This window comes from Aptenodytes forsteri, unplaced genomic scaffold (assembly GCF_000699145.1).
Source record: "Aptenodytes forsteri isolate BGI_AS27 unplaced genomic scaffold, ASM69914v1 Scaffold123, whole genome shotgun sequence".
Taxonomy (NCBI): domain Eukaryota; kingdom Metazoa; phylum Chordata; class Aves; order Sphenisciformes; family Spheniscidae; genus Aptenodytes; species Aptenodytes forsteri.
This window is the reverse complement of record NW_008794408.1, coordinates 2,247,966-2,265,105: the sequence shown is the minus strand read 5'-3', so window position 1 is coordinate 2,265,105 and position 17,140 is coordinate 2,247,966. Positions and strand designations below refer to the sequence as shown.

General features: G+C 41.1%; 1 protein-coding gene across 1 annotated transcript in view; it reads right to left on the bottom strand.

Annotated features, from left to right (window-relative positions):
- Window positions 1-6,349: 6,349 nt before the first annotated feature.
- TMTC4 (transmembrane and tetratricopeptide repeat containing 4) overlaps window positions 6,350-17,140 on the bottom strand; it is a 54,938-nt gene continuing 44,147 nt past the window's right edge. The window contains exons 11-17 of the mRNA XM_009288274.2: window positions 16,906-16,985; window positions 16,624-16,731; window positions 16,362-16,503; window positions 15,561-15,675; window positions 14,963-15,075; window positions 7,225-7,294; window positions 6,350-6,706 (exon numbers count right to left, since the gene is read on the bottom strand). Of these exons, the coding sequence (XP_009286549.1) occupies window positions 6,555-6,706; window positions 7,225-7,294; window positions 14,963-15,075; window positions 15,561-15,675; window positions 16,362-16,503; window positions 16,624-16,731; window positions 16,906-16,985 (780 nt within the window). The 3' untranslated portion in view covers window positions 6,350-6,554. The remainder of the gene's footprint in view (window positions 6,707-7,224; window positions 7,295-14,962; window positions 15,076-15,560; window positions 15,676-16,361; window positions 16,504-16,623; window positions 16,732-16,905; window positions 16,986-17,140) is intronic.

Here is a 17,140-nt window from a genome sequence, read left to right as displayed (position 1 = left end):
GAGGGACGGAGCGCGCTTTGCGGAGGGGTGGCAGCCCGGGCAGAGCAGCCAGCCGAGGGCGGGAGGGCAGGGCAGCCCGCGCCGGCTGCGACAGCCGTGGCAGAGGGGGGGCGCCCCCCGGCCTGCCGCCCTGGGGGCCGCAACAGATGCGCACGGAGCGACGCAGCCTCGGAGCAAATCTGTGACTTCTAGAGAACTCTTAAAACCCCTTATTATTTTAAAATACCATTGACTACTCTATAGGAGGGATTCTGGCTGTAGCCAGGTTGATTCTGAGCCTGCTGAAGCAAAAGTTTTCAAACTTCGAGCGTGCCAGGTGGCTTTCCGTTTACCTCCTTTTCAGGCAGCTTCCCAGCTCCCAGCCGAGGACCCCCTCAAGCTGGCTCTGTAGGGATCGGGCTGCCTGGTAGCAAAGCACGCTAAGGCTCCACGCAGTCAAATCACTGTAAGAAAATGAATACGCCGGTAGCAGGAATAAGAGTAAGACACCCTTACGCTCTGTTTGACGCTGAACAATTCAGTACGTGTTTATCTGGAGCACACGAGCACCCCGCGCCGGCTGCGACAGCGGTGGCAGAGGGTGCAGCGCCCCGCGCTCCCCGGGCAGAATCCCTCCCGAACAACCGGCAGCAGCAACTGAAATCCACAGTAGCAGCCCCCCGGCCTGCCGCCGGGGGGGCCGCAACAGATGCGCACGGAGCGACGCAGCCTCGGGCAGCAAATCTGACTTCTAGAGAACTCTTAAAACCCCTTATTATTTTAAAATACCATTGACTACTCTATAGGAGGGATTCTGGCTGTAGCCAGGTTGATTCTGAGCCTGCTGAAGCAAAAGTTTTCAAACTTCGAGCGTGCCAGGTGGCTTTCCGTTTACCTCCTTTTCAGGCAGCTTCCCAGCTCCCAGCCGAGGACCCCCTCAAGCTGGCTCTGTAGGGATCGGGCTGCCTGGTAGCAAAGCACGCTAAGGCTCCACGCAGTCAAATCACTGTAAGAAAATGAATACGCCGGTAGCAGGAATAAGAGTAAGACACCCTTACGCTCTGTTTGACGCTGAACAATTCAGTACGTGTTTATCTGGAGCACACGAGCACCGTTCGGTAGCCTGGTTATTGGGACAGCAAGTAACGCTTCGGCTTCAGTCCCTCCTCCTTGCCCAGTCCGTAGGCTGAAAGTTGGGTTGCATCCGTTACAGACGATCCCCTTTCTTACACCATGAGCGTTCAGTAATTCTCTTCCGGCTCTAAAGCAGGGTAAGATTGCTCAGAGTCTGAGGCAGCATCTCCCGCTTTTCTTTCTACAGTTTTTTGTTTTAGAGGTTGAATTAATTAGTTGGGTATTCCACCACTTTCCTTAAGTGCTGCTTTTTTTCTTAGGCACGCGCATTCAGCATCAGTACACTTGTGCAGAATCAAGATCTTGAACTGTTACTCTAAGGGGAAGAACGTCCTCCTGTGCATCACAGTACCAGTCTACCATGCCCAGTAGATTTTCTTTCTAGCTTATAGCAGAACCCTGAATAAAAAACTTACTACAAAAATAAACACCATTATCACAGTTAAAATCTATGCAAAAAGATAGCAAAATGCAGATTTATTACATGGCTCCATTACAAATGTTTTTACTTCTTGCTCAGCTGAAAATAAACTGGAACGTACCGCTGGCCTTCTAAACGATTAACACTACATTAAAAAACAGTTCAACTCGGCAATCACAAGCTACCAATTTCAGTATCTGTAGGGATTTTTTTCCTAACAAAAATACTTATTTTAAAAAGCCCTGAACCACTTGACATGTATCATCGCTGACACACACCGAACACCACAGTACTGCAGCGCAGCTTTCTAACACAAAGGTAATCAGTCCTCCGGTCCTCAACAGCCCGTGCAGCTATGCACATCCTCTTCTTCCGAGTGGCTATACAGCCCTTCTTCCTTAAAGCACCGGATCCGGGTTGCTGTGTTTGTAACATTACACCTACGTACAACCACTTCACGTTACCGCGGAGCCCAGCACACAGTCTAAAGCGGCCGTTACTAGGTACCTGCCGCTTATGGTGGTACATGACGGAGGTTTGGCTCCCTCGGCGTTTCCGTCACAGAAATTCAAAAGTGAGATCACTTTTGTTTCTAGCAAATTTTAGTCTTTTTCGAGTTAAACATGCCCTCATAAGCACACATGTGGTAGAGGCATACCAAGAGCTGTGGAAGGAAGCACCGTTCGGTGAAAGGGCCAAGTCAAGAATCACGTGGGAATCTACAGGTAATGGTAGGAACGTAAATGTACCTATGCTCGCATGAAACATGGAACACAAGCAGGAACCAGCAAATAAAGATATTTAAACTGAAAAAAAACCCCCACCATCTAGAAACGGGCTATGCTATCACATCTAACATTCTAACAGCTACAGCTTGAAATAGCAACTTCAATTTAAGGAAAAAATCTCACCTTTGCAAATTTACAGTTGCTTTAGATTGCTTTTAAAACAAAGTGAAGGACACCGAAAGTAAATTCAGTAAGAAGTTGTTACCCTTTATTGTGATCATAGACAAGCTAACAATGCATCGGACTGGACCTGAATGTTCTGTTTCGGTAGGCAGAGATTTGACATTCAGACGCTTTATAGCCATATAAATTTAACTATCTGCAGAAAGCTCTCTTAATTTGTCTCATCCCATTCCCTCATCCAGCTGCTGTAACTCTCTGACTCTCAAGGCAAGCACCTGCCAATTTGCTTCGAGGCCAGTCTTAATATTCTTGGTGCAGATAACGTACGAGAATGCTAGAGGTGCATGGGACCAGATTACTTCAACTGAAAGCAGCAGTGAGATTTTCTTCATACATGTGAGCTCATCACCTTAGTTACCCTTTGAAGTTAGTGAAGAGGAATACCTGCTTCAAGTACATGACGCCTCACATCCTAAAGATGCTTTCTTTAGGAGATGAATCATGTTTCAGATTACCTGGTTTTTTTCCCAGTGACTATACAGAGAAACTAGGATGAATAGCTCAGATGCAGGTATCTCAAATATGAAGGAAATAAGTTCCCAGTGAACAGACCCAATATTTTTAACAAACCATTCGAAAGTATTGAAGATTTTTATTTCTGAGTGCTCATAAACACACACACAACCCACATCTCTAAAGTTTAAATCCTAAGTGTGAAATTAAATAACAGGAAACTTCATGTACATGGCATTGGTCTAAACATGAGAGAAACATACAATTAGGGAACTCCCTTCGAAGGTTTTGGTGAAAAGAGACTGTCATCCATAGCAGCCATTGTGAATATTTTTCTGACTCCATTCTGTGCATTGATTCATTCTGTATTTCTCTCCTCAGAACTGTATTTGAACAAGCAATCTTTGAAAAAAAAAAATGTATCCAGGGTTCTTAATTTCACTACAGAATCAAGCAGGCCAGCTGATAAGAAGGAAACTTTAATCTTCTGTAATTAGCAATGGTGGAAAGGTAACGTGGGGAAAAAATCCAGCACGCTGGAAAGACAGACAATGTTTGTAACAACAGCTACATACAAAACCACTTTTTCTTCACCTTTCTCTCTTCCAGGTTGTGTGTTCTGCACTATTCCAGGAGTCAGTTACGAGGTATGAAAAAACAAGCAAAAGGTTAAAACATTATAACCATTGTAATAAAACTCACTGTATTATTTGCACTCAAAAGATTTCTGAAAGTAAAATATTTAGCATCCTTGAAAGTCTTAAGGAATTTTTTATTAAAAAAGCAGTCTTGTTTGTTGTTTCTTTTAAACCCAATTCTGCCTCAACATTACGCTCAGACATAAGTGTATCCTTCTTATTACCATCATACAACTAACCACATTGAATTTCTATAGCACTGAAAATGACATAAACCAAATAAACCCTCACAAAAATATATACAGGTAGCCAGAAAACTAATCAAGAAGAAATCACGTTGTCTGTATTGAAGAGTAGACACCGTTTTCAAATACCAACAAAACATCCAATTTGTTGGCATGTCTCTTCCATCTGAGACTCTTGAGTAGAAGGGCAAACGGACTTCCACAGAGGAATTCCTACAACAACTTTGGTTCATAATGACCTAGAGAGAATTCATACCCCATACATAATACAGATCTAATGGATTTCTGTAAAGCTGATATGGCAGGCAAAACAGAGAAAACTATACGTGTGAACTTCATGATGAGAATAATAATTTAAACTCAGTATGTCATATTCCAAATATACAGAGAAGACCTGCTTATATTAAACACATTTATCTTGCTATAAACTAGCTCATCCAGCCAGACCCCAACTCTTTAATATCTCATGACTGAAGTAGCTAAGTGATCTCTATATCTGATGAATAATAAGCTATGTATCGAAAGCCTTAAAAATCTGCTGTTTGTACTGAAGGGTGTATCTATTTCATCATGTTTCAGATACAAAAGTTGGTACTGACTAAACTGTGCTGGTTACCAGAAGATGACTAGCCATAGTGGTGCAGCGTTCTGCTGGGTCAGTACAGATACTTATCAAAGAACATATTTGTATCCTGCAAATACATTCAGAAACTAGTTTCTGAAAATTTTGTCCAGAAACCAGAAGAAAAGGAAACAATTGCATCAACTCAGTACCCTACGACAAACTAGTTAGTCCTGCTGAGAAACAGGCTATATTAGCAGGAGAGGAGCACTGCACTAGCACAAATACATGCCTCTGGTACCTCAACTAAAATCGGTATGGCAACATACTATGTAATGTAGGCGTATTAATTCATTCAAAGCAAAATTTGTGGACAGCACCAGACTGCCACAGCCTTGCTGGCTAGATTTGTAGTGAGTCTGGCAAGAATATTACATTAAAGTAGCTGCACTACTTGTAGTACCCAAACTAGCTTTGTCAAGAGGATGCTTTGGTAGCTCTGCAGTATTGCAATGCGCTCTGTAGGCACAGTTGGTTCTTGAAACAACTTTCAAGAACAACTGTCATTTCCAAGCAAATTTATAATGTAAAAGTAGCCGAGGTTCAAAACGTAGTATAGATGTAGAATGGTTACATGATGGTCAGATGGCAAGGTCACACAACATCCTGTCCTACGGCAGGCATTCCCTCTACACTTTAAATGGTTCCACACATAGGTGAGTTGTATATGGAGAACATTCCGCCATCTGTATACAATAATCATTGGACAAATTAGCAAAGCTGCAAATACCGCATTGATCATTTTTTTCCTACAAGGGGGGACAGAGGGAAAGGATGAAGGAATATGAAAAGAGAGGTAAAGTTCCTCAGTTTTCATGTCCAATAGCAATCTTCCAATCTTAAAGAAAAAAACCAACAAATAAATAGACATGTGACTTCTTCCTGAAGCAGGAACGTAAATATTAGGACAAGACAAACAACTCTGGACAGCCAGAGTTTAAACCTTATTAAAGCATAGCACATTTTGAAAAGTGACATTGTATCAATGTGTACCATCTCTGAATCATCCCACACCAATGTGATCAGTTTATGCATTAACAGCTATGCTTATTTAACTGCCACTTCAGCAAATGCATGAGCCACAGGAGACAAAGGTGAATCCGAGTTCTTTCCAGTTAATACATCAACAGCCAAGGTCAGGTGCTCTGCCCAGTTACTTTTTTACAGAAACTCTCTCCTTACTCACCAACAATACAGGAGCTGAAAGGTGTAATGTCCTTAACCAGAAAGGACTGAAATGCCTGAGAACACAGGAATTAGCTCCTGTAGATGCTATACTGTATTTAGACCACTGACCTGCGGCAGGAGCTAAAACAATTCTGACTTGTTGCCCACGTTGTCTATGCTAAGATGAGGCTGCCTGCAAGAACAGAAACTCTAGCTGACTCCTCTGTCACCTCACACTTTTTTTCCCTTTGCTGCTTGCTAAAATCTCCGTCTCGATCTAGGAGTATTTTCTCCACTCGAACATACCTCATCAGTACACTGGCTGACAAACGTTTATGGTCAAATCCTTGTCCTCATTTACTCCTGTACAAATCTGACACTTTGAAGGGTGGAGCCAGAAACAAGAGCAAGGGCATAACTCAAATTACAGGAGTAGACTGATGTGCTGGAGAGAATCCATTCTTCCACTGGCTCTGCAGGACTGGCAGTAGAAGGCAGTAATAAAACTGAAGTGGACAGACACTCTTCATACTTGAAAAGATCAGGATTTAAACAGGAAATGGCACTTTTTTTAGAATCACTTTCAGAAATAAAACTGCCTTCTGATATTCATCCTGCTACTAAAAATCAGACGAAGATATCAAATTACAAGTGAAAGCTGTGAAATTCCATCTGCATTGCTTTCATATACCTATAAAAATGTTCTAAGGGACTTTAAAAGCAGTTCAAGGGTAAAAATAAAATGATCCCCCAAAGCGTAGCTGAAATGTTAGGATCTGTAGGAGGGCATAATTGGACATTCAAGTGTGCAGTGCTGGTGGTGGTATTATTTTTGAGAAATAATGACTGAATCCTTTACATGGTCAAAAGTACCCATGTAACATTAATCATAAACAGCATGCACGGACAACCTGAAAAGAAACATCAGGGACTGCCTTTCTTTTGCAATTGCTCCAGTTTTCTTCTTAAGAGGTTGTAGTTTTCCTTGGTCCCGGGTGCCATAGGATCAAGCTTTAGAGAGACTTCATAGTGCTTCTTTGCTAAGTCAAGATTTCCCCAGCGATGATAAAGCACAGCTGGAACATCAATGAGGAATTTCATTAGCAATATTGTTGAGTAACATGCAATCTTGCCAATCACTTGGAAAACAACATTAAAGCATTTTGTTTCCAGTGAGGGTCTCTCGCTGGCTGGTGGCACAGTAGCTGCTTGTTCTGTTGCCAAATGCAGGAGCAAAGCCTGGGAGCAGAACTGGCATGGGAATGATGAAGGAATGAATTACACTGCAGCCATAAATGGCAGCTCTTATCTGGTGAGCTCATTGCGGGTTACAAGCACAGCATAAATGAACCAATTTGCAGACACCAAAGTGCAGCTACCTCTGGGCTGGATTGTGCAGCCCTCTTGATCTGTCATATAGCGTGACAGCTTTTCTGGTTTAGTGCCCTGTTCTTTTGGCTGGCAGTTTTTCTAGGAAGTAAAATAGAAATCTGCCCAGCAGGAAGAAGGCTCAAAAGATTGCTTTTTCTTTTTAAACACAATGAATACGAAGCAAACAAATAATATAGCTGATAAGAGTTAGAAAGGCTCTTACCCAAATTACCATGATAACTGGCAGCATTTGGATTGGCTTTAATTGCCTTGAGGAACAAAGCTTCAGATTCCTGAATAATTTAGAAGAACAAGTCAACAGGACAGTCTACTCTCGTAGTATATAAAATAATGCAAAATTTACCCACGATTGTAATTAAAAACCCTCCCAAACTATGCCATATCTATATGATACCACTCTATATATATTCTAAGCCTGCATGATCCTGTAGCTCAGGTGGCTACAGAAAACAGTAATAAAGCTATGAGTAAGTGCCATGCTTTCACAGGCTGCTGTTATTTTAGCAGAGAGCTATTAAATGCTAGTGAAGTTTGCAAAGCAGTTTACTTAAATTCTTTTTTTTTGCATAGTTACAATATTTTAAAACATTGCCTGCTGAAGTTTTCCCTACTTATTCAATCAAGTTAAGGATATGTTGTGGTTTAACCTGGCAGGCAGCTAAACACCACACAGCCATTCGCTCACTACCCCCCCTCCCCAGTGGGATGCGGGAGAGAATCAGGAAAAAAAAATGCCCAGCCAGTTCCCGAGCAGTGGTCACGCCTCCCCCAGCCAGCTTTCCCCAGTTTATATGCTGAGTATGATGCCATATGGTATGGAATATCCTTTTGGCCAGTTTGGGTCAGCTGTCCTGGCTGTGCCCCCTCCCAGCTTCTCGCTGGCAGAGCATGGGAAGCTGAGAAGTCCTTGACTAGTGTAAGCACTGCTTAGCAACAACTAAAACATCGGTGTGTTATCAACATTATTCTCCTACTAAATCCAAAACACAGCCCTGCACCAGCTACTAGGAAGAAAATTAACTCTATCCCAGCTGAAACCAGTACAGGATAATATAATTCGGTATCTGAGCAAATTGCTTTTAGACACCTTTTCCTTTAAAATAGTTTTTAGCATTTAAGATGGGGGCATTCCAGTAAACCTCTTTCAAACAAATGTTTCAACATGGTTCTCAATGAAGAGTAGCTGAGTGCCTGCTACTTAAAAAATCAAGCCAACTGAAATATTCCTCACATTTCCTCACAAGTTATCTTTTCCATATTCCCACTTGTGGTGTGTACTCTTAGGACTGTTGATATATAAGTACTTCTTATAAAAGCTGAGCTCCCTCACCAAATATTCAGAGAACAATTTACCGCTAATTTATTCTCTAATTCAAACTTTTTTATTTTCCCAACCGCTAATTTATTCTCTAATTCAAACTTTATTTTCCCCAACTAGCTGCTAATATACTTTTGTTCCAGAGCATATTTCCTGCAGAAGTTTAAAAAGATACCCTCCCCAAATCCAAATGGAGCATATTTACTCGCCTGCATGCAAGTTTAGATATTTTAGAGAGCAAATTTTACACAGGTTTCTATGCTGTGCTGTGTTTTAGGGAAAGCTGCCCATTCAGTTTCAATGCAAATGACCTGAAGATAAAATTACCTCAGTGTGGTAGGCTTCCATCTGAATGCACATACTTGCTGTCTGAGGTATGTGAGAACAATAACCTGGGGAAAAGGCCTTTCCTTTGTGCTAAGCTTTCATTACTTATATCCACAAAACACAACGCAGGCTCTACTGAAAAAGAAAACCTATCAGCCAGATTTTTGGTTCCACCATCTTCTCATGTGAAGCATGAAATAAGTCTCTGTAAAAGTCCCTCATGGGACAAGAAATTTCTGATGTCAAGATTGAGTCACTCAACTTTGAGTGACTTAAGAGCTTCCCAGTATGTCCAAATTCAAACCCAAACTACATGCTCCTTTCAAAGCATTCCTTAGCACAGCTGAGGCTGCCACTCTGAAGCCAAGAGAGACTGATGCAGAAAGTGCCTTCATCTTCTCAAGTCAAGGAAATTACAAACCCTAGGGTTCTTGACAAATCCTTTTGCAGGACATCCTGTTTCAGGAGAAGGAATACTTGGATAGGAGTGAACAAGGGAACCAGATGTCTGGAAATTGAGGGAGTATATGACTCCATAGTGCAAGTTTTAGCATTGCTCTTCCCTGGCATAAGCAGCAGCTCCAGCATTCTCATACCCAGACTATTAATGTTCCTGGATGCGTTGGTCTCTTTGAAACCCATACTATTTAGTGTCTTCATTAATGTTTTAGATGATGGGACTGAATGCACTTTCAAAAACTTTACAGATAGCACCTAAGAGGAGGGAGTGGTCAATACACTGGAGGGGAGAGCTGCTATTCAGAGGGACCTGGACAGGACAGAGAAATGGACTAACAGGAATCACAGAATGGTTGAGGTCGGAATGGACCTCTGGAGGTCATCTGGTCCAACCTCCCTGCTCAAGCAGGGCCAGCTGCCCAGGACTATGTCCAGGCAGCATCTCCAAGGATGGAGACTCCACAACCTCTCTGGGCAACCTGTGCCAGTGTTTGGTCACAGTCACAGTAAAAAAGCACTTCCTGATGTTCAGAGGGAACATCCCATGTTTTGGTTTGGGCCCATTGCTTCTTGTCCTGTCACTCAGCACACCACTGAAAAGAGCCTGGCTCCATCCTCTTTGCACCTTCAGGTATTTATATACAATTGAGATCCTCCCCCTGAGACTTCTCTTCTCCAGGCTAAACAGTCCCAGCTCTCTCAACCTTTCCCCATAGGAAAGATGTTCCAGTCCCTTCATCATCTTCGAGGCCCTTCACTGGACTCTCTCCATTATGTCCATGGCTCTCTGGGAACTGGACACAGGACTCCAGGTGTGGCCTCACCAGTCGACAGGAAGGATCACCTCCTTCAACCTGCTGGCAACCCTCCTAACACAAATCAGGATATCATTAGCCTTCTTTGCTGCAAGAGCACATTGCTGGCTCATTTTCAATCAATCTGGTGTCCACCAGGACCCTCAGGTGCTTTCCTGCCAAGCTGCTTTCCAGCTGGGTCACCCCCAGCATGTACTGTGCCTGGGCTTGTTCCTCTCCAGCTGCAAGGCTTTGCACTTCCCCCCTTGTTGAACTGCATGAGTTTCCTACCAGCCCATTTCTCCAGCCTGTTTAGGTCCCTCTGGATGGCAGCATGACCCTCTGGTATATCAGCCACTCCTCCCAGTTTTGTGTCATCTGCAGTCTTGCTGAGGGTGCACTCTGCCCCATCATCCAGATCAATAATGAAGATGTTGAACAGGATTGGACTGCAGGAATCTCATGAAGTTCAATAAGAGCAAATGCAAAGTCCTGTATCTGGGATGGTATAACCCTAAGCAAAAGTACAGGCTGGGGGGCAACTGTCTAGGAAACAGCTCTACAGAAATGCATCTGGTGGGCCTGGTAGACAGCAAATCGAATAAAAGCCATCAGCGTACCCTCACAGCAAAGATGACCAACCACAGCCTGGGCTGTGTTAAATAGAAGTACAGCCAGCAGGTTGAGTGAAGTAATCCTCCTCTATTTAGCACTTGCGAGACCACATCTGGAGTATGTGTTCAAGTTGGGGCTCTCCATTACAAGGAAGACATGGACATACTTTAGTAAGTCCAGCAGAGAGCCACCAAGATGGGTGGGGGCTGGAGCACAAGACCTACGGGAAGCAGCTGAAAGAACTGGACCTCTTCAGCCTTCAGAAGAGAAGATGAAGGGGAGACCTTATTGCTATCTACAAGTACCTGATCAGATGATACCGAGAAGACGGAGACAGACTCTTCTCACAAGTCTGTGAGATGGGATGAGACACAATGGATGCAAGCTGGCATACAGGAAATTCCAATTAGGTAAAAGGAAACAATTTTTTTTTTTTTTTACCATAAGGGTGGTAAGCACTGGAGTAATCCTCCTCTATTTAGCACTTGCGAGACCACATCTGGAGTATGTGTTCAAGTTGGGGCTCTCCATTACAAGGAAGACATGGACATACTTTAGTAAGTCCAGCAGAGAGCCACCAAGATGGGTGGGGGCTGGAGCACAAGACCTACGGGAAGCAGCTGAAAGAACTGGACCTCTTCAGCCTTCAGAAGAGAAGATGAAGGGGAGACCTTATTGCTATCTACAAGTACCTGATCAGATGATACCGAGAAGACGGAGACAGACTCTTCTCACAAGTCTGTGAGATGGGATGAGACACAATGGATGCAAGCTGGCATACAGGAAATTCCAATTAGGTAAAAGGAAACAATTTTTTTTTTTTTTTACCATAAGGGTGGTCAAGCACTGGAAGATGCTGTCCAGAGAGGTTTTAGAATCTCCACCCATAGAGGTGTTCAAGATTCAACTGGAGATGGCCCTGGTTTGGGTCCGGGGTTGGACTAGATGACCTCTGGACATCCCTTCCAGTCAAGATTATTCTATGATTCTAACTCAGTCACCTGAGAAACATACTGAGACTCAAACATTTGGCAAGTCTAGTGTTGTTGCAAGATAACCTCCTCTTTTTGTACAACCATCCAAGCCTAAAAATCAACAGTGGATTGGCACTTGAAAGCATGTAGTAGTCAGAAGTCCCACAAAGTTGTATTTTTTTCCACTGCAAATTTTACTATTTTGGTCTAATAAGTAAATCTCTGCTTTCTTCACCAGGCAGGTTAACAGCAATCAAAGCAAAAGATGTGCTGTCCAATTAATTCAGTTTTATGCCTAGAAGTTGCCACCTACACAAAGAAGCAGCATCTAATGTACGGACTTATCCTTTCACTGCTGAAGCACGATGGGACAATACGTGCAATGCGTTCCTAGAAAATTTAATGAAATAGATTCTCAAAGTTGGCTGCCATTACCATACATCTTCAACTACATGCTGAAAGCATTTTTATCACCACTGCTTTGCTCAGCAGCTAGTAGAAGCATACCGGCTGATTAAAGGCTATTTAAGGTGCATCATATTCATATTACTGTAGATATATGGAGTAAATATACATTCCAGTACATCCGGTGATATTTCAAATTGCTCTATGTTGCCAAATCTTTAAGTGTTGCCAAGAAACTTGCATACTGCATGTAGCAAAGGCTTTGGGTAAGCACACTGCATTCCATCTGCTGCGGAGGCCACAGCACAAAATTATAGTCTGGCTTTATTTCAAATACATAAAATGCTGAATGGTTTCAATTTACTGTACCTTTTACAGGAAAAGCATAGATTTATACATAACAAAAATACAGCATACATATTTTCAAAGAACTAAAGATAGTTCGTTGCAACAAGAACAAGCATTTAAAGGAGAACTCCAACCTGGTTATAACAGATGTTAATTAAAAACCAAAACAAAACCACCAAAACAGCTCCTCCTTGATGTGCTTTTGTTTCTGGAACAATAAATCATTCATGAGTAGATACAAACAGAAGTCATAAAGCGTTGGGGTTTTTTTGGTCACTTAGGAAAACCATCTTCTGCTGAAAATCAAAGTGCATTTGAAACTGAAGGAGAATGTTGTGTGCTTATAGGAGGGAAATCTCTCATAACATAGTAAAACCTTTTTGACTCAATGTCTTTTAAAATAAGAGATAACAAAAAGCCCCAGAACAAATCTTACTTTATGGCAACAGAGCCAATACAGTAACAACTTTTATACAGACACATAACAAGTAACCTAATAAATGAAGTGCCTGAGGTTGTACAACACATCAGACACAGCCAGGCAGCCCTCTGAAAATTACCTCCATCACCTTGACAGTCTCCATCCCCCCCTCCTCCCTTCCCATCCCGAACACTCAATAAAGATCCTTAAAGATCCATCCTCTTCTCTCTGTTTTTAGATGGTGAGGGGGTAGACAAGAAATCTGAATTTTCCATGCTTTTTATTGTCATTTAGCATTTTCCCACTTCAAAAACCTGTATCTCCTCTTTCTAGGCGATGCAAAATACAGCTACTGGGATCATAACCTTTTCTAAGTGAGTCCGCTTTCCAATTCCCTTAATTTGCTCTCCCTGTTATAGCCCATCAATTTCAAGTTACTAGTTAAGTTTTTTGCTCTATACAAACCTACTACTCCATATCGAACTATTAAAACACTCACTGGCTCCCTGCTTTCTTCCCTGGGCTCCACTGCTCCTTTTGCTTTATTCAGGATGCTGACTTGAAAGCTTCATTTTCCCCTATTATCATTTCTACTTTGTCTCCAACACATTCCCCTGCAGCAAAATGACCTTTCAGAGCTAGCAATCAGAACCACTACCTCCTTTTTTTTTTTTTTTAAATCCACTAAGACAGACTTGTTTCTCCTATACCTGGAAAAGTTTTCTAGCTTGGTTTCAACTTACTTTTTCTACTTACTTCATTATAAACGCTCTTTATTCTGTCATGCTGCATACTCTTCCTTATGAATAACTATACAATCCTCTATTCTTTCACAGTCATGACTCACCAAAATAATCCTAGCAATTACCTCCTCCATAATCTCATCTCTTATACATTCTGGATGTTAATTTGTATCCTGCTGGAACCTTGTTACAATAACCTAAAAGATATATTTTAAAACAGTCTCAGGTGGAGAGAAAAAAAGAAATCCTCTATTCTTTCACAGTCATGACTCACCAAAATAATCCTAGCAATTACCTCCTCCATAATCTCATCTCTTATACATTCTGGATGTTAATTTGTATCCTGCTGGAACCTTGTTACAGTAACCTAAAAGATATATTTTAAAACAGTCTCAGGTGGAGAGAAAAAAAGAAAGAGAGTGTACAGAAAAAAACCCCAGCCAGTCTAGAGAAAGAGCAATGGGGGGGTGTCTAACGGCATCACTAACACAAACAAAAGCAAGTGCTGGGTTGTCACAGGCCCTGGCTTCACATGTGGACAGGTCATGACTCCACAGCTGAACAGGATTGTAGAAATGTAAGTGGACACAGTAACTGGTGGAAAAATGTATCTATTCTGAGAAGTTTAACATCATAAAATCTTCTTACTTTGCATATACTGAGGACGTTCCTTCAGTGTTGCTAACATCACTATCAAAAAGCCATCAAAACCCCTAAAAGCCACAGTTCAGTAAATGATGTTTTTCTGAGGAATACCAAAAGCTTCCTTGATTATTAATTTGTCCCTATCACATACATAAATCAGTGACTCTGGAGTCAATTAAACCAACTAAATATATTAACTGTGTATGATTTATTCTCTGTCAGCACATACAATTCCTTTTGGAAAATAACTCATTCTCATCAGTTCCATTACATTTACTACTTGTAAATATAAGTAGCTAAGGCTGAGGTACCACTCGCAGGCTGGTCCACTGCATCCAAGAGAAAGTTCAATACGTTGCTCAATGTGTGGACTTTTTCCTCATAATATTCTGGGATCACCTAGGTATCCCATCCTCAATCTGGGATTAGCAAATCTGTAATACCTCTATTTTAGATAGCGTCTGAGGCAAAGAGCTAGAATTCATAATTGGGTAATGGTAAACCTTTACATACAAAAACCACACATCTAATTTTAGTTCCTGAACCAAGGCCTCTAAATCAGAGTAGGCTCTCTCTATCGGCAGTGAAGCAATACAAGACCCTAACTGCCCTCTAGTGTGCTTAAGAGCCTATTTCTCTCCACTGACCACTGACATAGCTAATTTAGGGCAGCAACATTTCTAACACAGGCATCTAAAATAAGGTGGGATGAACTTAGGCCAGAATCACACAGCAATACTGTGACAGAAATGGGCATTGAAACCTGACTATCTAAGTCATAGTCCACAATGACCTCCTCAAACACTTTCTACAGAAACTTACACAGAGTTTAAATAAGAAAAAAACCCCCAACAAAACACAACCAACACTCAGAAAGCTCTAGTTACCTACCTTATATTTTTGCGATTTCCCCAGTACATTTGCCAATGAAAACATAAGGGAATGATCATTAGGTATTAATTCCAGGGCCTCTCTTCCAACTGCTTCTGCTTGAGCTAGATTGCCTGGGAGCCCATGTAGTGGAAAAAGAAAGCATCTTTTAACACAGCCTTATTAGTTACTTTTCACGCTGCAAGCACACATATTGTATGAATAGCTGATTACACACATTTTTAAAGAAAACCAGGTATCACACACACACAAATGTAAAACCCTGCAGAGTAAGACAATAGAAAACCTCCATTTTGTTTTCAACAGATAACACTTTCAGAAGAACAACAAAGCACAGATTCAAAAGTTCTGAAGTTTGGTCTATAATACAAACATGCTTGCACAATGATGGCATTTCAAAGAAGGATCAGAAATTCAATTTATGGGCTGGATTTCATGTGATGCTTTAAAACCATTGAGTCAGAAGGTATTCTTATATTTATAGAGAGTGTCTGGGTAGCCAAAGAAGAGGCAGAACTCCTTTTAGATAAATACAGATAAAGCTTTAAGTTTTGCAAGACACTGAATTATTCATTAAAACATTCAAATGGGCTTATACCTGTGTTATCAAGCAATATAATCATATTGTTCCAAGCCAAACTATGCTCTGGTTTCAGAACTGTAGCATTCCTCCATGCATTCAATGCATCTATATGGCGATTCAAATCTGCATACTAAAAAGAAAGAAAACCTCAGTAATTTCACCCTGATTTGCTTTACTTTCCTATCATGTACTAAAGACTCTAAAGAGTTGTTAATGTTGCATTCCATTCTAGTAGAACTTGGTTTTATAGACAAAAATAAGAAATGTAAAGAATACTAGGGTAGTATGGAAGAGAGAGTGCTATATACTAATTTTACCCTGCTTTTCTCTGGGACCCAGGCTTGTTTTCAAGTATGCATGTACCATTAGGATAGGGAGGAAAACCAGCGTACAATTTAGAAATCTACACAAGCGAATAAATATTTAATATAAATATTTCCAAAAATCTAAATGGAATTTTTTGGCATAGTTCTACTACCTAACAATATACTAATGACTGCAAACCAGTCTAATATTGGGAAATGATTAATAACATCTTTTAAACAAAAGACCACAATCTATATTTTTCTTTATACCTCTTTATATGAAAAAGTAGGACTACCAAAGGTTGTATGGAAGGAATTATACTGGGAAAGCAATAGGAAAAGCTACCAAATATATGAAAACACCCTGAACTACAAATCAAGCAAACTGGAGTAACTATCAGCATTTAACAGTACAGTGGAATTATACATATATACACACACACACATATATACATATATATACACACACAGAGATTACTGTCATAGCTATCATTTATTCAAAAGCACTTACCAACCGCCCTAAATTGTAGTAACAATCTGGATATTTTTTCCTGTGTTTAATTGCTGTCCAGTAGCTTTGCTCTGCCGCTTCAAACCTTCTTAAACTGTTCTGTACTATTCCTAGATTCATCCATGCAGCAGCGAAATCAGGTCTGGGCAAATTGGGAAGAAAAACAAGAGAGAGGACAATTGAGCATTTGGAACACAAGATCCTATTGTATCATTTCTGCTCAGTTGGTGGAAAACACTGCTTAGCATTGTTCTAAACATACTGTATTTGTACAGCTAAGGACAGCAACTCCTCTGCTTCTTGGAGCTCATTTCGTTCTTTCAGAATATTTCCAAGGTTGTTCATGGCATGTACATATTTAGGATTCAACCTAAAATTTAAAATTTAAGAGATGATTATTATGTATGTGACATATATTACTATATGCAAATTGCTAGCTCTGCAATACTGCAGACCATGAAAATGAATACCTAAGGCATTTTGTTCATGTTAAACATGAAAGTAATTTTAGGAGAGTTCATTAAAGCAGTAAAATTCCTAATACCTTACAGCTTCTCTGTAGTATTTGATTGCAGCACTTTGATTTCCTTTATCAGCCAGGTTTTTGCCAACATTGTAGTGCACCTGAAAACACAGACGAACATTCTACCAGATGCTATACAGTCAGGTATTTTGTGGAGCCAAGTTGCTAAAAATTCTTACTCCAGATAGATACAGTCAGGTTGTCGTGGTTTAACCTCAGTCGGCAACTGAGCACCACACAGCCACTCGCTCACTCT